Raw genomic sequence first — 25,022 nt, forward strand, 5'->3', positions numbered from 1 at the left:
TATACACCTGACCTACCTACCGATACATATATAACTGTATTATACACGCGTATACTATAAATCGCGTACTTGGACGTACACGCGTATTATAATATACTATATATACATATATATGTGTGTACAAGTATCGTGTACGGTTGTTTGTGATGCGCTCTCGTGCAGTGTTCCGGAGGGATTCGCGTTACCGGCCGCGGCGGATGGGCGAGCGGGCGGGTCGGGCGACGGGTGTTTAAAATTCTCTTTGGCCCCGCGCCCGTAATATTATTCGGTATATACGAACGCACACACACCCGCGCGGCACACAAGCGGTATCGATCGACCGCTCTTTTCCTGCGAGTAATTAATTAACGACCGAACGGAAGAGGGTATATATATATATATTATATACATATTACGCGTACGCGCCGCCTCGGAAAGTTTTCGTCTCTCCACCCCCTCGCCATCGTCCTCAACCGGAGCTCTCTTTCGCCCTCTCACCCCCTCACCGTGTGTATATATTTATATGTATACTAATATATACTAATCGGTACACTACGCGGTTGTTGTTGTATTTAACCGCAGCCGCCACCGCCACCACCGCTGTTTGTTATTCGTCATTGTCATCGTCGTGTACTTACATAGAGTATAGTACGCACTCGTCGTCTTTTGTACATAATTATATAGTGCGAACCTTAAGCACCAACAATAACACACTCGTGTAAAATAATATCCAAGTCTATATGCCGAATGCCGATCGATAAACATAAGTACGCGATAATTGGCGATATTGTTATTGGTAGGTATATAATATATTATTATATATTATAGTATTTGATTTCTGTACGGAGTTTTCGACGGAGAAGATACGAAGAAGAAAAAAAATACTGGAGAATTTGTTTCTTTTGTCAGATTTTTTCGTCGCAATCAGCAAGAACCGTCGTCGCGCGGTCGTAATTCGTATAATATTATATATACGAACGGTTTAGGTTCACCGTTCGCAGTCGTCGTCGTCGTCGTCGTCGTCGTCGTAGTTTTATAAGGAATAATAACGATTTATTCGACGGCCGCGATGGCTTTCGCGCGTGGGTTTAACGACCCGCAGAGCCGTCTTCTGTCATACCTACGGCTAATGACGATATTGTTGACGGTATAGTTATAATATGTATTATTGGTAAAACGCGACGGGAGTGTAATGGACCGCGCAGCGACAGAGTTATTTGGATGGCACCACAACTACCTATATAATATGTAAATATATATATAACCACCGCGGCGACATAGGTACTCCTCGTTAGGCGCAAGCAGGTGTTTACATGGTCTCTGCGAATTCACGGAACCTCAGATTATACGCCATAGAAACTTTTTTTTCTTTCCACTCGCTATTCTGGTAGAGCAAAAAACAAATTGCGATCCATTATACACGAAATAACCTGCTGGGATTATATATAATATAATGTAATCTGCAGTGAATATAACGACGGCGATAAAAATCAATATAGACGGGTTCGCTTCCGCAGACTGATTGAGACCGCTTCCCGCGAAGTTCCATACCATCCATCAGCACAATATATCTGCAGCACTGAACACGCGTCCCCCAAAAGCTGAAAATATTTCAATCTACCTAACACGCGTAGTAGAGAAAACTCATTTAGGGTAGAAATTATAAAATAATTAAAAACGACTATATTACAACGGCGGAATCGAATCGACTTTATAACACGAGAAACACTTGATACATCAAGAGATTATAATCTCAATATTTTACTCTCGTGGTGTGTAAAGTGTGAATCAAAATCGGAATTATGTGCTCTCTGATGACAAAACCGTTAACGACTTTCCTGCACACATATGTAAATTTAATATACAATCGGAATGGGAAAAAAAATAACGCCGGGTTAAAATATGCATACTTCATATCTGACGACTGACGAACCATATATATTAAACAATATTATAACAGAGAACGGTCGATAATAATATTATAATATAGGTACGACAAAAATGTAGGTAGGTACGTGCATAATATAATAATATTATATTATAACCTACGTCGTTTGCTCATAAATATTTGATGAGTTTCTAATTTAATTTGGTTTTAAGCGTTTGTGGTCTCTCCGAAATTCTGGAATTGGACGAAATATTATTATAATAATAATATTATAACATTTGGATTACGGAATACTGCCACAAGCTCGGGGCCGACGGGGAACATCAATCGAAATCACACAATGTGCACAAACTCGGAGTGTTATAATAATACTAGGTACGGTCTACGACGTTCTGAATTCCGTGGCAAGCAGCGTTTAATCGTTTTGGCGGGACGATAATAATATATTGGACGACAATCGGAAGATTCTCGAAAGTCTCTCTGGCGGAAGTCGGTCAACTGCTGCTGCGGCACACGACAAACATAATAATTTATTAGCTACGTTGAAGTCGTCAACCGTAGTTATCTCGGGGGTGTACAAGATAATGTAAACGCCATCGGCGATGACGGTTGGGGTGACGGAGGAGAATCAATTATAAATTACCGCGACGAGAGACGTTTTCGTCGTTGACGTCCGCGTCGAGACCACGGCGGCGTATATTATAATTCCGGCGACATGATTAAATAACGACGCCCCGGGCGTTATCGATAACGGGAAAACGCGGAATAATATAATAATATTATTACACGCGCTATGCGTATATAACCCATATATATTATACATATATACAAATAGGTATTCTCGTAGGATGTCGGAGAGGAAATTAACGACGCCGACGACTGCTGTTGCTGCTGCTGCGGAGATCCCACCCCTCCGCAATATGTTCCCTACCATCAATCCCAACCATTAGAGAGCCAACCCTCGGCGATGCCGCGTAACCGCGTTCGAAAATCGCCAGAGGCTGCGAATAGGCGTCGGATATTATGATTTCTTCGACTACCATAATACGCGAGTGTGTGCGTGTGTATATGGGTGTGTGGGTGAGATTGTGAGATGGCGAGAGGGTGAGTGGGTGGGTGCACGTGAATATTATATTATTATTATTATTATTATTATATATATACCCTCGCGGCGCCAACGCGTTTCCTCGACCGAGCGGATATTTTATTTTATTTTTCTCGAGTTGTTCGCCAATCGGTTTATCGGCGTTTCTTTCGTTAACATTCGCGACTCTATGTTATTATATATACGTACACGCTATATTATAATATATCCGAAATCGTGTTTGCGTGAAATATCAAAGCGGGTACCTATATTATTTTCGAAAAAAAAAATGTAAGCATTCGCCTTCGCGCGCAAATATAAACGAGAAAATAACATTATCGCCGCCGACAACGTATAATGTGATAGGTACGCGGCGCCTTTAAGCTTTTTTTCTTTCCCTAAAACATAAAATGATTTTCTATCTCGACGTTTATCGCATACGACTTTTGAGCCTCCAAAGCGATTCGTGTTCCGAAAACCAATATAACCGCACGATACGACGTACTGCTATTTACTAAACATATATATATTGGATATGCGCCTGAATGTCAAAGGTCAAACGAAAATCGAAAACGAATATTTGATTTTATTAAAAAAAATTGAGAATTCAAACAACGTTATTCTTTTTCGTGGTTCGATATATTTTTCCTCATTAGGCATTTATTATTTACTGTAATGCAAACTGTGTATACAAAAATATTATTTACCTAACATTTTTAAACATTTCGCCGTAAACATAGTAAAATCAAAATTATTATTTATTATTAAATATTACACTATACTAATACATCCATTATAAATCATTGAAAGTATACGTCTTCGCGTAAATTGTAATTTAAAAATAATCAACAATTATTACTTTAGTAAACAATTTTATTAATGCATTTATGAACCAGCTCGAAATCATAAGAGTTTGTTTAAACACTTTAAAAGAAAAGAAAAACTATTTAAATTATTTATAATTTATATCAAACTAAATATAATAATATATTTAAATACTAAATAAATATTCCATCACGATTTTTTTTCAATCTACGTTCACGCATCTACATCACAAATCGCAATATCTAAACATTTTGAACATTTAAATAACCATTTACACAACTTTAAGAATCTAACATAAATCCTAATGATCAATGCCAACAAATGCATCTAAGAGCAAAAATAGTATTATTATCTTCAGAAGGAGGCAAATGTAGAACACTGAAAAAATAACTGACATTAAAAATTACCCTAGGGCCTGGATCGATATCGATTACAACTATGTTCTTTTCTTGTGATAATGAATTTTTAAAAATGATTCATTTTTAATAGGTACTGCCAAACCAGAAGCACAATTCAATAACTTTTTTAAAAATTCCACAACAGCAAAAAACACTTTAGACCCAAATGGTCGGAAATCAATCTTGGTTTTCTATAAAAACATAAAACTGAACTTTTCACGAACAATCACTTTCTGGTTGCATAAGCAAATTATCACTGATTGCCGACGATTACAATACTGCAATGGGTTTATTATTACAAAAACTTAATTTTTGTCATCCACACCATTATGAAGAAATTTTGAAACTTATTGAAGTAAAACGTACGATTGTTAATACATTTAAGGGAAATAGCTATTTTTATTTTAAAGTTAAAATCAGATATTTCTTAAGTATACTTCTTACCTACCTTTTATTTTACGTTTTGTTTATATAAATGGAAAACCTACAAAACGGTTCTTAGAGTTTTTCCCTCAGACCGAGGGCCTAAGTTTGACGTAGTTCATAAAGCTTAAGATTTGATAAAAATAATATGTATCTGACAGTCCCAGGCAGTGCTGTAAATGCTGAAAACATTTTTTTCACATTATGCAGACAAAGATAAATTAGCAAACTTGCTCATTTTTTAAATTTAATCTATACTCTTACAGACCATGCATTAGTATCATTGAGTTACACTTTTCATAATTTCATCAATATTTGTACAGTTTTTTACTGCTTTAGTTATAACTCATAGTGAGAACTGAGAAGTTTAAGTGTCAAATCTAAATTTAATTTGTAAAAAATTGAAATGAAAATGATATTTTGGAGAAGTTTGGAACGAAAATGAAGCTCATGGGCTTCCTCAAAGTACGAAGAGAATAGAAACAACTTTCATGACCATTTTTTTGAATTGTTCGCTTAAGCAATTAAAATTTAATGTTTCCATAGAAAAAACTGCAGACAATTGATATCGAAGTATATTTATTGTGTAACTTCATGATTCCTTAATTGAGTTTGTGAAAATCCAACGCGATGGTTTCAAACAATTTCAAGAAAACGCTTTAATGATTAATATGATTTATAAGACTCTAAATAATGAGTGTGATCGCTATGATGTAACGCTATGTAATCGCTATAAATGTAAAAATAAAGAGTGATCAATGTAAGAACGATGAAAAAGAACTATCTGATTAAAGCTCTCTGATGGCCAAATGCTTTATGATTTACTTATTTTGTAAGCCTTTATAATTTTCTCACTAACCTCACGCAGGTAATAGATCATGAAATGTCATGATTAATAAATAAATGAAGAAACATATGTCATATATAAATACTATAATATACAATCAATATCTTTAATTAGATGAATTGCAAAACAAATTAACGCATTTCAGTACTTATTTTGAAAAATTGAACAATTAAAAAAAATAACCCGATTACAATTACTTAGTAAAATGTTTACATTAAATAAAAATTAAAGTATAATGAACCCCAATATCAAAACGTTTTTATTAATATTTACGTCAACTCTATATTAGGTAAGTACCTATTGAATTGTTCTGCCGAAAGACCATTTTCTTGTCTTAAATGAATCAGGAATCATTTGCTTCTTTCGATGCTAAAAGACTGATACAATTCATCAACAATAATGATATGCATTCAAAGCATTGATGAATTTTATAGGAAAAATTCCGGACGTAACTTTATGTTTCTGTTAAGAGCTATGCAGTTTTTCAAACTTTCCGCAATTCGCTATACAATTTGAAAAATAAATGTTATGTTTGAGTTGCCACCTTAATATTTTCCCAATAATCTACTACCCGATACCTATTTAGAAAGAATTGATAGGGTGTATTATATCGAGAAAAAAATGATTTCACGGTAATAATTCTTAAGTCTTGTAGAATTGTCGGATTTTGATAACTATTTTTTTATCCGAAAGAAGAAGACATTCTAAAGGCCGCATTGAAGTCCTATTTTTAATTTATTTCAAATAATAGTATAATATAATTTATAAAAAAAAACACTTACAGTTTCAATATTTTTTAAGACATATTATAAAGTTTGAGATTAAAATATTGGAAAACGGAGTTCGAAGCGGCCAATAGAATATTACCCTCTATTAGTTAAAAAAAAATATCAAATTTGGTTGATTTTACAGAACATGATCATAATTCCCGTAAAGCGTATTTTTATCTACAAAATTGCATTAGCACCAGTCGTCTTAAATAATAATTATACCAACAAATTGTATCCTAAACTCATTATATAACCTACCTAGGTACCTAGATCATAATATAAATCTTGATTGAATATATTGTTACATTACATTAATAGGTGTATAATAATTAACACTATATTACACATTAATCAATTTAACATTTTAACTTGTGTTATATATTAATTATTTCAATAAATAATTCGCTAAAACATAAATGCACTCTAAAACGTATAGCTGATTTTAACATTTTTTATAAATTTTATACTCGTCGGAATCGATTGGTAGACAGTGTGAAATATGAACATCATAGCCGGTAAAAACGATGTTTATATATATTTTTTTTTTATCAAAGAATGGTGTTTGGGTGAAATTTATAAATCTACCCGACCGACAGCATAAAAAAAAATAATATAAGCAATATGAAATGCTATAAAGTTAATAATGATAAAATATTATGTCAATGCGGTGTGAAGGTAATAATAATATGAAATATATATGCACCTATATAGGATTATATTATCCGCACAGGTTCAACGCTATAAATATGACACGAAACGTGTAATAAAATTAATAATTTACGACTGACGATTTGTCAATACGCTGAGAAAATTAAAATAACTGGTGTTATGTACAACCATATCGCAGGGCTTGATTGCCCTTCAAATTCAGAGTAGGTACTTTTAATAACATTCGTACATGTATAACAGTTTCCGTCGCTTTCAACGCCACTCAAAATCGTCTATTCATTTGCTGTGCATATATTATTATATGTACGCCACTTGCGCCCGAAACACTAAATAAATATATGTTTCCGTCATCTCGCGGAAAACATCACCGTTCAACGACGTGGTGCGTGTATACATGTATCTATATATACATAATATAAATAGTTATACGGAAACGACGATACGTATATTCGCAACTCACAAGGCGTACAACGGCGCCCGTGTTATTAATTATACGCTCTTGTGCGACAGTCAAAGCCGTTGCCAATAAACGGCATCTATATTGTGCCGTAACACATATATACGCGTCACTCGTCGAATCAAAACCCTTTGCGCATTAGCGTTACATATAAATTGCACAATATATATTATTATATATTATATACACTGCACAAGGATTACCACCGCGTCTAATGATATCGTTATGATATTATACATGTATATAGTAATCGGGTCTAAAAGTCGCAAGATTCGACGCAAGATAATAATATTATGTATAGGCATGTACTAACATATACGCGAAATATCCGCAGCGCTAATACGATTTGTCCACGTCGGGTGGATATCAGCCCAGCGAAACGGCGAAATCGCTACAGCGATCGGCCCGAAAATCCCTGCACATAGTTAATCCCTTGATCGTCTTTCCAGCGACATTATCGCGACGGTATATCCGCGAACGAACGTGGACGATATCCCGACTTACATTTCCCCAAGTCGTAAATTATAGTAGATTGATTCACCGAGCATGCTCACCAACATTCTTCTTCAATAAATGCGCAGTTATTCAAAATCTGACATTTGCAATTTTGAAATATAATACGAAAGACCTACATTCGAAAATTCTTGAGTTTTTTTTTACTTTTGTACTATACTCGAATAACGTTCAAACGAGAATCCCCCACTTGTTTTACTGTAAATTATTCAGTGGATAATATAGGTATAAGAAAAGATTGACGTATCAAAATCGAAATTCGAACGAGTATTTTTTGAGTTATTTAAGTATTCAACTTAGTGTACTAACGATAATAGGTCCATAATAATGAGTTTGGAATTTTGGATGTTAATTAATATTAATCCATCAACATTTATAATTTTTTAAAAATGGTCCAAGTATAATAAATATTAGATCCAATATTACATATATTTTATATTGTTGTAAAACCATTCTTAGAGACTATAATATTATCCTTAGTAAAAACATTTAAATAACTGAAAAACTTCAGCTTAAATTTTTAAAAGTATATAAAAATGTTGAACTATATTAAACACAAAATAATTTACAGTATAAAAAAAGAAGTTCTCATTTGAAAAACAGAAGGACTCCTTATTTAGTATGAGACGTAATATTATACCTATCAAGAAATTTAAAATATGAAGTTTAAGTATAATATTTGAAAATTCCAAAAATAAAGAATTTGAATGAATTAAAGGAAAAGCGGGTGTGAGCATTCTCGGTGAAACACTCAGTATATATTTAAAACAAACTGTATTTGAGTGCACAATTTTAGCGATATAGAAGATTCCACGACTATTCCGAACTTCGGGGACACCAAAAGCGTATAAATTATACAAATACGATAATATACCAGAAGCATGCTAAAAGTGTTTTAAGATAAGATGGACGGGATAAAGAAACTGGGCGGTGTTTGGATTACACTTTTCACTCGTTTTGGCCCGAGAGCCATATGCAGAGGTCCATATGCAGTCGTGTATTGAATTTTAAACCGATTGTCACATTATAAAACTTCGATTCCGCGCTCGAACCCCTACAAGCAGCTATATTACTAGACCGTTTTAAGAGTTAAAAAAACAAACAATATTAAGAGTAAGGCATTTGTAATTTATTTTGATATGTTAATTTATTTAAAGTTACAATATTATAATAATAATAACAGTATATAACGTCTTTATTTCGAGCAATAAAATATAAAATACATCATAATTCATAATAGATACTTGTTAGTTCTTAATACGACAAATCAATGTAGAATACAATCATGATTCATGAGAAAATATATTTATTATTGGTAAAAATAGACAGAAAATCAACTATATGTGAAAATGTTATATAATACCTACCTATGATTAAATTCATCAAGAACACTGAGAATTTGAAAAAATTACCTATATTATAGAGTACCATCCATGTATAGGTACGTTTCAATCGATGAATGGTTTAGCAATACCTTATGAAACTCTCGGTCTCAAATACTACTTTTACTGGTCCGAAATGTGTTTTCCACTGAAGAAAAAAAAAACACATCATTGTAAAACCAATAAGGTCCTTGCGACGACGGTAAGTTTTTATGCATTCTGTAAACTACATATTTTTGAGAAGAAAAAAGGAAAAGCGACGTGTGTATAATATTATACATACTACGCATATTATACTAAAACATAGATAGTATATATATTATGCTCGCATATATATACATACTTACATATACATATTATATATTGTGTATAGTGCCATTAAGTACACCCGGCGGCAGCAGCAGTTTGCAAGATAACTCACGTAATGTAATGAAATTTTCTTAGAGCAGTTTTATTTTTTTATAGTAAGGGTAGTCTTTGCGTGTGAAAATTAATTTCGCCGTATACACAACGCTGCGGATTAAACACATAAAGTACACACGCCCGGTGCAGTCATAACGACTGTATAGTATATATACCTACCTACATAGGAGCATAAGCATAGGAGTGTATAATATTACGACGTAAGTCATTATATTAGGTATGTATTATAGAGTAGGTGATTTCGAAATCAAGTTTGTTCGGGATAATATTCGATTTTGTTCGCGAAAAATAGTGCCGAAAAGTAGTTAGACGATCGCATATAATACCTATATATTATATACGCTGCACTCCATGTATGTATATATATATATATATATATATATATACAATACGTAATAATATTATGTCGTCGTATAATAAATCCACGGCCCAGTGGTTCAAGTATAAAGGCGACGAATTTATAGGGTGATCCAACGTAGTTAAACTTTTCCCCCATGCAACCCTCACCAGTCCGCCCCATTTTTAATACAATAATATGTTTTTAAATTTAAAAATGTCATATATCTTTTCAGTATTTATCACGACAACATAAAATTAAAAAAGATCATAATCGGTTGGATAGTTACTGCAGCAGTATTCTATGATCTTAAAAATAAATATTTTCCTTCATATTAAAATAGATAATAAATTCTCTAATTTTTTTCCTGTAGGTATTTCTTTAATCATCTTTTTTTTTATTTAGTAATTATGAAGCTGATATTATTCAGTATATTATGCTATTGATAAATTTCGTGAATTTTATACCAGAGTGTAGTTAAAATTCCCACACAAAATATAAACGAATATAATCTGCTCTGATTACATATTTTGTTGCGTGCACAGCAATGGCAGTGCAGAATACAGACAATCGTGAAATAGATTTACTTTACTTGAAGTTAAAAAATGTAATACATTTTTAATTAAATAAAGTCTTTATTAATTGCTCACACAAAAATATTCCAAGTACTTTTAAATGAACTGGAATGAAGGTATGCTTTCACAAGCCCTGTAGATTAACGTCTGAATAAATGGTCCCATTTTTAGTTGCTTTTTATATCATCGATCCAATGAGACTATAACGACGTGGGATGTCCACTCTAATTATTTTTAATAATTTATATTTTATTTATATAATACTCTACCAATTCCTGGAATTTGAACAATTTGTTGCTAATTGACACGTGCCGGATGATACTTTATTTTAGTCATGTGACATTAATTATCTTTTATAATTATTTTCCTAAAATTATTCCCACGTATAATTTGACAATATTTTGTTATTCTCTTTTAATATAATTAATATTATATTTGTTATATATATTTTATTTTATATATTTTTACAAAATTCGCTATTATGTAATATGTGCCATCTATGATATAATATATATAATATAATGAGAAGTATATTGGTGAAATTATTATTTGTACATATATGACATACAGAGTCCGTCACACGATAATTAATTACATTTTAAGGGCCTCAAGAGTCAAGTCCTACATTAATCTAAGTACGTCTACAAATATTAAAATATTATTTAAGCATATGTGTACCTATCTAATATGTATAAGTACATAATATGCATCTTTATTCTTTATGCACAATGCACGAATATAATAAATAAAGGTGCATTTCAATCGTTCAAACATCATCAATCACTTCTTGTTATCTAATATAATTAATCAAAAAAATTATATCAGCATTCTAATTGACCACTTAGGTATCTTGTATAAAAAAGAGAACATTATAATTTTACACTCATCATACTGTCATTTATTTTATTTTTTTATAAATGAAATCACACAATTATAAAGTAGATACCAATTTGAAACCATTATTAGAAAATAGACCTCTCTTAAATTTTAAACTAGTCTACATTTAAATATTTCATAATATAATAGAGAGTACCTATACTAATATAAGGAATAAAAATCATCTTCTTTTTAACTCGTTTTCCTCACATTGTCAGTCACATCTCACAAATAATATATACTATTATATGTTTAAGACATAATTAAAACACGTTCATTTTTTTAAACTTATATTAGAAATTTTATTTTAATTTTTGTATGTGTATATAAGTTTGTACAAATAATGAAACCTTAAAACTAATTTTCATTAAGTTTTAAGTTATACTTATAACTTATATATGTCTCTCGATATAATATTATATTTTTAATTATATTTTTTTTTTAATATTTTAATGAGGCTGATTTAATTTACTCAAATCAATTTATTCTAACTATAATTTGACCTTTTAGGTTTGTATATTCATAAAATGTCTCTCCAACAATGTTAAAAATTCAAACTATTGACGACAGGAAGATAATTAATCATAATTAAAATCGTTTTTTTTTCGTTTCAATTTGATATTTGATATTTCTTATCCTAACTTAGTCGTAAAAAGTATTTGTTGAAACGTTAAATGATATGCAAATTAATTTATAATATTCATACAAAATTAATATTAAAAAAAAACGTATTTTACTGTAGGTATTGAAGTAAACTCATATATGAAAAATAAATTAATTTTAATTTGTGAAATTGGAATATATTTTTAATCATAAAAAATGTTACATGTTAACCAATACCTAAATATATTTTATTATATTAAAATATTTGTTTTAAGAATTTATGTGGTAAAAGTTGATAAAATAAAATTTTCAAAACGAACTACCAATCTTTCCTTTTACTTAGAATACAATTAATATGCTATAAGGTGAACATGGATTACAGCGAAAATCAGAAAGTGACGTGGCTTCTTACAACTTTATATTATAGTCACATAATTTTAGACATCAAAGTACAAAATGGCACGTTATACATCTATGAGAAATGAATGAAGAATAAATTATTTAATTATTAAAATATAGGTCAACTCACATTTCATACTCTCAAATCAATTAACATTTTCCCTAAACAATGTGAGCGAGTCATATGTATAATAAATGTATTATAATATACAAGCGTATGACTAGAGATTAGGACTATTCAACTATGATTTGTTACGGTGAATTTGCAGAAAGGTACGCTTGTTTTTATACAAAAAACAGATACACAGAAGATAATAGACAATTATACGCATTAACGATGGATCAATCCTAATTTTATTCAAACTTAATCTCTACCAATTTGAATCATTTGGATATAGACTTCAAGACTTGTTTTTATTTTATTATTTATCATTATATTTATAAATTATGGCGGTTTTATTTTTCATATTCTATTTCTTTAAAAAAACGAGCGAAAGTGTCATTAATGGGTGGCTACTCTCATCAAACGTAACATGTAATATATAATTTATTGTTAACTGTTATTATTATTAATATTAATTTTTTTTAATACCTTATATGTATATTCTGTATCACATTTACCTATTGTGCCTAAGGTATAGATTGTAAATTTCTCTTAAAAATAAAAAATAAAAAAAATATTCTATTACTGAAATACGTTTTATTTTGAATTACAAGCTACAACAAATATTTTTAAAAATTCCAACTTCAATTAATAGTTAAAATTTAAGCTCATTATTTTACTCATTTTATTTAGATTCTCAATTTTTATTATAAGTATATAGTATACGCATAGAATTGTTGAAAAAGCGAAATAGGTATTTAGGTATATAATAAAAACACGTTCTCGGTAAATTATTATACAGAAGTCATATTGTACTAATATATATTATATGTATTATTTTTCTAAATTCTAAATAATAAAATTACAAATAGATATTACAATTCAAGAACGATTTTTAAAATATTAAATTTTATGTAAGTTTGATCACAATCAAATCACTAACAAATGTATATGTGCTAATACAAACAAATAATTTATCCAAGCCATGGATAGTTTTTGAACAATTTTAATATTATTTATTTTAGCGTTAGGAAATGTGCGAAATGCTGTTTTATAGCATTATCGTCATCGTTGTGTTACGCAGCATCCAAGTTATACATTTATAGACATTATTTACACGTATATCGTATTTCCGTATGATTTTTTTATTATTTTTGATCACTCGCCAAACATCAAACGAGCATGTATTCCAATTTCCCGCGCTCCATTTTTCCACTAAACCACAATTTATGTTTAACTCTTTAATTTATAATCGTACTTTTTATTTAAAGTAAGAAAAATCTCACGAACGACGGAGTTTCACGTAAATTCTATTGTCACATCTCGAAGACGTTCTATTTCTCATTCATTATAATTATTATTATAAAAAATATTTCCCAACATTCTAGCTATGATCTCGATCACTATTTTTAACAAATATCTACCGTTATACTAACTCATCATATATATAATTCGTCTTTGTTGGATCGTTAACGAGAATATCTTCAGCGAATAGTTTCGAATAGTTGTATAAACGTTATGAGATAGTATATAGTAATATTTCATTATACTATTAAATGCGGTCGAACCACAATAACATCTATTATAGTCAACTTTTTGCGATTTTCTACTATCAGCATCAAACTTGTATGTATAGCGATTTTAACTGCACCGCCTCGGTTTTTTTTTTGTCGCCCCAACAGTTATATAACTCACTCGGACTAAAAAACTCTAACTATATGGAGTTACACCACAATGGAATTCTCCAGTTTCTTTACTCTTTATATTTCATCGAAAGTTACCCGTTGTCTGTATCGTCCATTTATCTATCTATTGTTCGAAATAATATACCCACTCGTGGAATGTGCATACGAATTAATTTTTGTTTGCCCATTAGCAGCACCTATATGGCTTTATATATATATATATATATAACATACTCATCGTATATATGTTATATAGCAACAGCAGGTGGTGTCTGCCGTTCTTACCACTGACTCGTTACCGCCGCCACCACCGTATTATTAGGTACCTTTCGTGGGAGAATCTACCGCCGCCGCGCCGTCCGGTTTCTACTCGATTTTGACGTCAAATTCACTCGACCGAAAATCCTGCCGGGCTTGCGTCTAAACACGTAGTCTTACACACCGGAAAAACGTATATATCGAAACAAACGTCGTCCCCGTAATACCTCTACAGTGCCTATTGCATACTACAGTATATTATATGAAAACGACGGCTTATCGCGTGTTCCGAAGAAAATAAGCCACGTCGTAATGGTCACGATAAAGTATTTAACTTTAAGATGACGCGCGTTTGCATTTTTATGTTATATACACGCCACACGACGAACTTGTAAAGTTGAAACGTTATATTATACTACGCGGCCTTTTTGGTATCGATGCGGCGGTGGTACAAAAGCATTCGTATAATAATATAATATACTCGTAAAATAAAACGAAGTTGTACAGCTATATAATATGCATATAGTAAGTACTACTACGACATTGATTTGAAATGGAGTTCAAAACGTTAGGGAATATTTTAAATTTGAATAATTTTTTTTTTTTAATCAAGTAATCTCCCTTCTTTCCCTTCACTAATTCCTGTGCCTATATAATCTCGTATATTATAGTCGCCTTTGTCACCCCATAATATACGGTTTCGTGCATATATCCGCATTATATAATGTATAAAGACTTGCGGCTTCAGACGTGTACACTGTACAGGAATCACGGGCTGATAAATCCTACAGTGGTGAAAACCCCTCTCTTAAATCTCAAAGTTTCTACGAACAGCTTTTAAGTACTGCCGCCATCTAAACCGCGCAGAAAATACTCTGCATGTATGCACACATAAAATAGTTTTCAGTATACGCTCTCAAATACTAAAAGAAAATAACTATAATATAGTACTTTATAGTACCTGTACCACAGTTATACGGTGAGTTGTCAATCTGTTCTCTACAAACGCCATACATTACAGTATGTGAACATACTTAATCATTCATGAATACAAAATATATAATATTATAAAAAATAAAAATCCTTTGAAATTCTCATTTTACATATTATAATATTACTTTGAATTCAAATCAAAAATAACAAGGCAAATCCAACAATAAGAACCGATAAAAAAAATATAAAAAAAAATAGATCCAAACGGTTATACACAAATACAATAATAAAACGAGTAGGTATAACATAAGCAAAACTACACAATAATACAGGCTATATATTTCATAAGTATAATGTATATATATTATTATATCATTATTGTCATTGGATATTATTTTTTTTTTGTAAATTTGAGTTTTCATAATCCTATTAATAATTGTATACTTTTATTGTGGATTGTTTGTCAGTCTCGAGCACGCAAAATATAATATTGCCTTTTTCTCCATACACTCAACCACACCGTTCTTCTCTCCGTCAACATTGCTATTATGTATATACTCATCTTACCGCTGTTTTGTCAGTCACTATACGTGCTGGTGTGCTACTCAAAATAAGCTCGGCTCATTATTATTATCCTCCCTTCTGAAGCTGCAGTATACATGCTCTATATTTTTGCTGTCCACTATAGCCATCTCCCCTTCCGAGCCCGTTGTGCCTGCACTCTTCTCGGTATACACATATATAATTTTATATATATATGCGCATGCTAAATTTCTATATCTACATTTTCAATGATTATCCCTCGTTTTCAACACACCCCGTGCATATGCGCGCCTTATTATTATTTAAATAATAATTATTATAATAGAGCAGTCATATACTCGATGACGAGGAGAACCGCCACTACAAGTCGCGTATTCTCGGTATTTTCTCGGAGTATTATTATAAATTTTAATTGCCCTGTTGAAACGAACAAGCACTGCTTCTGCTGCTGCCAACTACTGCATATAGCAATACTACCCCCTCCTATTTACTACCCCATACACTCCAAAAGAGTGGAGGTAGAAACCATAATAGTACCTACTTCTATTATGTGAATTAACATAGAATTTATATAACGCGCTCCGGCGGCTTCGTTCTATAGAATCGTTTTTAAGCCATTTTTACTCGGTATTAAAACATATGAACAAGTTATAATAATATGCGCATAGCGCATATACACCTATATAAAATACACTATACACAGTATGTTTATATTGTACCATGGTTATTGTAATTCGTGTATATATAGGTAGATATAGTGTATATAAGTACGAGAATTTCTGCTGCAGCGTTTATAATACAATTGATGTTGATCAATTATTATTAATTAACAAAGTGTTCTTATACGATTACGCGCAATATTTATTTTCCTAATTTAGCATGTTGGTAGTGTTTTTTTGTTGTCGTTGTTGTCGTTGTTGTAGTAGTAGTAGTAGTAGTAGTAGTAGTAGTAGTAGTAGTAGTAGTAGTAGTAGTAGTAGTAGTAGTAGTTTGAAAAAGTAGAACACTTTTGCAAATCGTAAGCCGCACCAAAATGATTGCCGTTACATTTATAAAATAAACATGCCTACCTATATAATATTATATTCGCCACATTTACCGTCTCGGTTAATCGGTCTTCTTTAACAGTAGCCATTACCGTTTCTTTTATTCTTTTATTTTTTTGCAGTTCGATACCCGTTATACCAATGTCGATGACAAAAATAAACGGTGTTTCAGCAGTGGCGTTATACTTCCATATCGATTGTATATATATAAAAATTGTGGTTTAAGTGAATTTGATACGGTTTTATATATATATATATATAATTGCATCTTATGTAGGTAGTCTGGTATACAATACGTGGTATGGCCGGAATGTATACTACTGCAGCATTATATACGTATACGTGTATGGGCTATTTATCGGTCGTGTTTATAAATGTGAAAATGATTTCGATATTATTCTTTTCGTATTCCCGTTGTTTTAGTGGGTATATAGACTAAAACGTATACCTATACCAATGACCACACCTCTTGGTTTTTTCCTCCATAAATTATTATGGATAATAATATGGAAACATAATGCTATTTAATTTTGTCATAAATGTGTAACGGTGCGATATTCGAAAGTAGAGCTACCTTAATATATCTGGGTACCATAGCAATTTTATTATAATGGATAATTTTTGAACATTATTGCACAGTGTTCGTTTTTTCGCAATATGTATGCGATATACCTATATGCATATTACGATAATGTATCGCCATTATAGTACCTAGTACAGTGGATGAATATTATACGGTACAGAGAGTAATGGAAAAAGAAAAAAAGCCCAAACGGCTGAAATCAACGGCGTGGCTCGAGTGGCCGGAAACGCCATATAGTGTCAAAACAGCAGAAGTCGAAGAAAAACACCTGTTTAATTTTTTTTTTGTCCAGGTAACATCCCATGTACCGCACCATTAATATACGCGTCTTTCCGTCGTCTTGTGTCTCGTCGTCACGCGTCGATCGTCGTTGCGCACCTACCGCATCCATCAAGCACCGCCAAGGACGGGGTTCACACGACGATTATAATATAGGCGATCGACTTACAATCAGTGTACCGTATCCAATGTTTTTTTTCATTATTATCATTATCGTTGTTATTATTATACTCTACCCACCTATCCGTATGTCAACCGTTGTACGCGCAGTCATTATATTATACCTGCAGCTATTATATTATATATTATTATGCTTGTATAATAATAATTGGTGATGTAAACGCGCATTTCATATACCTACGACGACCGTAAACCCGCGAGTTGTATTCGTGTATATACAAATAATAATAATAATAATAATAAAAAAAAACAGTTCCGTGTCCGGAGCGTCGCGTATATTATGTATACAATCGCGGTAATCGTGTAGTTTTAGTGCCCTATGCACACAAACACATATTATACATGTACGTGTATTTGTATATACACTATATATGTGTACCGGCTATACATAGTTAATAGCGTTTTAAGCATTTTTTTTAATGTTTTTTTTTTGCATTTTTCCACCCCTCCGACTAAATCGTTATAACGTTTTCATATCGTCGCGCGTCTATTACCGTGCAATTAGGACGTATATACGCATTACGCGCAGCACATATTATAACGATGGTATTTATATTGTATCATATATACGTACTCTACTACCTGTTATTATTATTACTATTACTATTGTATACGCGCCAGTAATATTGTGAACGTAATATATTTCAACCGTCGTTATACCCATTTCTTCCGAAATTTATTCTTCAACGCGCTCGGCATATACGGGAGGTTATTGTTTATTTTTTTTTATTTAGAGTTTTCACAGTTCACACACGTGGAAATACACGCGCATTACGGGCTGGTGTAATATTTTACGACGACGCGAACACAATAAGTTCGCGCTCTCATCTGCACACACACCCACACACATATATTATATATTATATACTTAGGTTTACGAAGTACGAACGTATATGTGGGACGCTGGTAGATAGGTACTTTTACGTTCATATACGTATTACGTAATACGTATAACAGTAGCGGTGATTGAGAGTTTTTCACACGCGCCAATCTCCTACCTGTCTACCCGCAATGACGTATAGTACGCCACACACCTTCGCTTCCCCTAAACACCGCCCGATCGCTGCACAGGTTCCCATCATCGTCATTATCATTACAACACACACACACACACACACACTCAGATGCGCCCGCGTAATCACAAAGGCGCTTACGTCCGTGGGAAAAACCACCCGTCTTAGCAGCCGGATTTCCCGACGCCCCGAAAACATCGACGCATTGTCGTTCGTGGCGAAACGCCCGAGCATTAAATATATATATATTATGGAAACAGCGAGATAGAGAGCGAATAATATGGTTAACATTGGGGAACTAGTTTCACATGTACAACGCGGGGATGAATGTATATATATATATATGTTTCTATATATTATTCATACAGGGAGGGCTATATATAGTTTTTACCAGTTATTCTGTATTATAGGTGTGTGGAAAAACAGGAAAACATAGTGGCCTACGCCCTACACTGCGTTTAAAATATGTACCTAAGTTGTATATATATGCAGCTACATGTACCTAATTTATTATTAAACTTATATTTTACGTTATCATATACATGTTGTGTGTGTGTGTGCGTCTATGCAATATGCATACGCATCGCCGCGCGGTAAATTTATTCAGAAGTATAACGCGAAGCGGGATGGGGCGCACGACGATTTTAATAGCCCGCTCGGAAAAATCGCGAGTGATTTAACTCTGTTGCACTGGACATTAATATTTAAAACGTTAACGCCGTGCGCCCAAAAGCACAATCGAATTTCCGGAGCCTTATATTATTATATTATACGTGGTATATTATACAGTAGCTACCGCCACTAGGCATATATAGGTACGCGCGCCTTGCGACTATATATATTCCAACAGCGACGACTAAGTCTCATCGGGCCTACCTAAGCTGGATTGGAGAACCTCTACACACTGCAATTCTGTAGTAGGTCTCCGAGGAATTATTCCATTGCTTGATATCTCTCTTTCTCTCTCTCTCTCTCTCTCTCTCTCTCTCTCTCTCTCTCTCTCTCTCTCTGTCTTTCCGCGGTGGGCGAGACAAACAAAATAATATGGAATGAAAACGGTGAAAAAAATATACGGGAAGAAAACTCGTGGCCGCCTACGTCCTGGCCGTCCCACGCGGTCTTGGCGCGCGACAATAACGATCTAGACAAATATTATTATTATACTCGATTCCGTCCTCTTGCGCCAGTACGGAAAATAATAATAATAATTAAAACGTTATAATTATATTATTACTTAACATTATATTGTGAATAGTGACGCACGGGTGTATATAATGTATCTTGAGGGGGAGCTGCTATAAAAGAAGAGTACGGGGCGGCGCCGGCGTAACGAGAGCGACCGGAACGGCGACCGGACGATTCCATATTTAGAAACACGCGCGATGACCATAAGAAAAAAAAATTAGCTATAAAATAAAAACGTCGCGCAAAGTGAGACGATTTGCCGCCGCCGTCGCTGACTGCGACTTTACGGCCGTCGGCTACGCGGACGACGGCGGCGACCACGACGAAGCTTTTGACGCCGCGCCGTCCGTAGTCGGTATATTTATAAAACGTTACATTATTATTATACACGCGCGCGTACGTCGTCGCATATTATGACGCCTTGTAACGGGCGGCGCGGCGTAACTTTCGAATCGCTTGAGTCGCTTCTATATATAAACGCGTGTACGACGCATCGGTCGCGTCGCACGACCATGCCGCGATACGCGTACACGTATATGTATGCTATATAATATTATGTTATGCGTGTTTAATAATAAATGGATCGGCGGCGGTGGCGGCGGCGACGACGAATTTTATTATTCACTTGACGACGGGCGCGCCGTTGCGGGTCGTCTGCAAAATCGCCGCCATCGCCAACCGGACACTTTTAATACGCGCGCATAACATTATATGTGCCGCACACGTGTGTGTGTGCGATACGTGTACACACGCACACGCACACACGCATATATGTACATCGTCGGCTACTTATACACTCCGTACGATTACGCGTGATATACGCCTCCGTGTTCCCCGTTAAATTTAAAACCGAGACTCGAGAGTCTATTTTTACGCGGCCGTCCGTACGACAGAACAAGCAAGCGCGATCGTTGGATTCCGCAAACCGCACAGTTTATTAGCACTGCTGCTGTATTATAGCGACGGTGCGTTTTCGTAGATCGCGGACGAGAACGCAGCGGCGAGATAATAACACACCCGAAAGCGCATAATATACGATATTATTATGATAATATTAATATTACGATGACAACAATATTATTATATTTTATAGGTACTATACTATTATAACGGCGTACGAACGGCCACTGACTATTATATAATATTATACGCATAACAATAATATAACATTAAGGGTAATAAAGAATAATATAATATTGTTACGGCCACTGGGTTTCGTCGTAAGTGGCGGAGATGGTGGTGGTAGTTACGGCGTTGCAGGAGTGTTTTACACCCGCGGCCCGACGACGCGATTGACGAGAAGAGTATAATATAGGAACTATTATAGGAGGGGTGTGTTTTACGTCCGGGGATCCCGAGATTTTGGAAACTATTACCCTCACCCCATCCCGCACACACGTCTGAATCTTATCGAGAACGTTCGAATGGCTTCGTAAGGCACGCGTTCGTACGTAGATACCTTAACGATTTTCCTCCGGGAATCTATACTTGTATTATAATAATAATATATATGTATAATTGTGCTCCTCGGGCAGGTTGCCTATTCCGATAAATTCTTACTAGCGAAACTTATTTTTAAGTAAGGATTTCCGAGATGTCGCTTTATGCAAAATATAGGGTTCCGAAATATAATATATTATATCTAGTTGCATATAGTACGCAATAACCGTCGACGTATAGCATAACATCCACCATTATGATGATAATAATAATAATGAAAAGCAAAAAAAGACAATAGCCAACATGCACCAACACCACCACCACAACCCCCGTCCACCGGCACACGGTCTTTTCAGGTATCATCGTATCGGTTACCATATACGCAATAGGCATACATCGTAAACCATATTATTATAACCCCTGCAATGTCATTACGGCAGTGTTCGTATATATATATATAATCCCTTTTTCGTGTTACTTATTATTACCAAGTATTAACTATACCATAATATTATATCCTTATAGACGGCGCCTTCATAGATATTATATTATAAGATTATAATATTATATGCGTTCCCGCTCAATTCGATCTCCACTGATATACCTATCGCGTTACGACAACACGATACCGACCACGGTTGCTTTCGTTGTTCTCGCGTGTTTTATATCGACACACACACGCACACACATACACACACAAAGCTTTAGGTACACAGTCTAACCACTAAAATGCGTTATAAACATAATATCTGCGTGAGCATTATTAATACAAATTCGAATTTGATGAACGAAAAGTTAATTTTTATTCGTTTTGAATAGCCGTGTCCATCGCGGTCAACAAATACAACCAGACGCAACGGTACGTCGTCGTGTATTCACATAATAACAATTCCGCAGTGGCATTGGCTTAGACAAACCTAAGTCTAGAGGGATCAATCGCTTTTTTTTCTTACACACCGATGACATAATATTGTATATTATATGGTTTTACTGCATTATGTATAGGTATAGTGTAAATAGGTATTGAGTATACAATTAACTGACAACGATACCTTTGAACGTGGAGTTTGATAGCACGGCTGCCGTGCCGGTGATCAAGAAGAAGACGAACATTGTTTGGACCATCCATCTACAGCCCAAAGTTGTTGATGCTGAAGTAGTTGAAACTTGACGACCATGCCGTCGCCACTTGACTGCCTTGGTGCTTTCACCCCCGCCGCCAGAATCTTCTTCGCCACCTTCTCCACCGCTGTCCGAAGACTTCATTGACCAAATCATACTGACTAACGACTAATGTTCTTCCAACGATTTAAACGCATTGCCGAACGGAAGACAACGCCAAAGTCGGCGGTGGTTTAGCCACTGCGACTTTTCTAAGACTTCCGAGCCCTTCAAAGAAGTAACTTCTTCGTCGTTCAACAAGCGCCGAAAAGTTTACGATCATTTTATTTTATTTTTTCTTTCTTAGTGTTTATTTCCGTCTGTCTTTTTGCGATATTTATAGTCTTTCCTGCCGCCTGCAGCACTGCAGCAATATCGTACAGCGAAATCTATAACAATTTGCAACTGTAACGATGTATTATAGCAGACGACGGAGATTCGAAAAGGGGGATTTTTTTTTTTTTAAGTACGTATTTAAGGGTCGTCGTGTACAATATAATGGAATTGCGTCAACATATATTATACGATTCGGAATTTAATAAAACGACCCTCGCTGGATTGAGGGTCGTCGGGGCGCGTGTTCGAGATCCACGCGATCGTCGAAACGTGCGGTGGTTGAAGAACAAGAAGAAAAAAGGAGTAGAAGAAGTGAAGAAAAAAAACTTTGTGTTGACGATGACTGTTGTGGCAGTGCGGTGCCGCTGACGGGTTTCCTTATTCTTATCTCTCTTATTGCCGTTCAGGTCGCGCGGCGAGTTTCCGTACGACGCTAAGACTCGGCACACACTGTGCCCCGCCGGGTGAAACGATCGCTCGCACGCACACACCACTAAACGCTCACACACAGACACGCGCGCACACGGACTGTGACACACACACACATACACTGACAAACAAACGTCGCTCACCGGGACGCCGTGACCGACTGACGACTGCTCGCCGCCGCTGCTTGGAGCTGCCACCGCCGCCCGGCCGGGAGGTTTGCGCCGGCGACGGGCAAGAGGGGTGTGTGGCGGGCGGGCGATGGGCGGGCGGGCGCGGGAGGACGGCCGCGCGCGGTTCCGGGCCCCGGCGATGACGGCGGCGGCGGCGGTTTCTGCTGCCGCTGCGACCGCCGGCGGCGCTCTCTGTTGCCGGCGGCGCGGCGGGTCGCGTCCACCGTCAACGACGACGACTACAACGACGACGTAGGCGTCACGCGGTGCGGTGGTGGGTTCGTGGAAAACCGGCGAGATCGACAGACTAAACGCGCGCCCGGGTGGAAAGCGCGGCGGCGGAAACCGAATCTCGCCGGCGCGCGCGCGCGTGTCCCCGAGAGAGACGAACCGTCGCCGCCGCCACTAAGGGGTAGTATAGAGATTATCGTTGTGTGCCGCGCTGCAGTGTACCTATGTACATTCATATATATATATATATATATATATTATATATATGTGAGTGGGTATGTGTGTGCTGTACGCGACGGGTTTGAAATAATAAAAATAAATAATAATAATAAAATAAAATACCGGCGGCGGCGCCCCTTTCGACCCCGCGCGATGACGGTGGCGACTTTACCGGTGAGCAAAACCGTCACCGTTGTCATAGCACCTATACAATACATATATATTATATACGTAAAGTGTATATAAACGTGGCAGTAAAAGGGATGTGTTTTTTTTTATTCCCTTTTAGCGCCACATCGAATAATAATAATAACAATATAATTGTATTATTGCTGCCGCCGACACCGCTGCCGCCGATTTGCGCGCGCAACGTATAGCCCGCCGCCACGAGGACGGTCACGCTTGTGTATATACGAAAAAATTTTAATCGATTGTAATATTATCATTATTATCATAATCATCATCTTCATCATCATCATCATCATCATCGCTCGGAAACGAAAACAGTGGTCGTCGAATATTACATACGATATTCGTTATTCATTCATATACTGCATAATATATTATACATATAGGGCTATTATTGAAGGTACCTATATCACCGATTGAATCTTAGAATTTTGACCCTTTTCACCGCGTATATAGATAGGTACACGGCAAAGCTGTCGGGTTTCCGTTTTTCCGGCGTACGCGAGCACCGTGATCGATCTATCGGCGTATAGGTTGACCACAACACTACACATCTACACACGTAGTAGATTTAATAAGACAATTCAATTA

General features: G+C 35.0%; 1 protein-coding gene across 7 annotated transcripts in view; it reads right to left on the minus strand.

Annotated features, from left to right (window-relative positions):
- LOC100161772 overlaps positions 1 to 23,810 on the minus strand; it is a 62,210-nt gene extending 38,400 nt beyond the window's left edge. For 2 of the 7 annotated variants that reach the window (XM_016802198.2, XM_029489866.1), the window contains exon 1: positions 22,749 to 23,808. In XM_016802198.2, the coding sequence (XP_016657687.1) occupies positions 22,749 to 22,974 (226 nt within the window). In that variant the 5' untranslated portion in view covers positions 22,975 to 23,808. Of the gene's footprint in view, positions 1 to 22,748 lie in introns of all 7 variants that reach the window. The other 5 variants (XM_016802194.2, XM_016802195.2, XM_016802196.2 and 2 more) reach the window with 3 other exon arrangements.
- Positions 23,811 to 25,022: the final 1,212 nt, after the last annotated feature.

Source organism: Acyrthosiphon pisum, chromosome X (assembly GCF_005508785.2).
Source record: "Acyrthosiphon pisum isolate AL4f chromosome X, pea_aphid_22Mar2018_4r6ur, whole genome shotgun sequence".
Lineage (NCBI taxonomy): Eukaryota > Metazoa > Arthropoda > Insecta > Hemiptera > Aphididae > Acyrthosiphon > Acyrthosiphon pisum.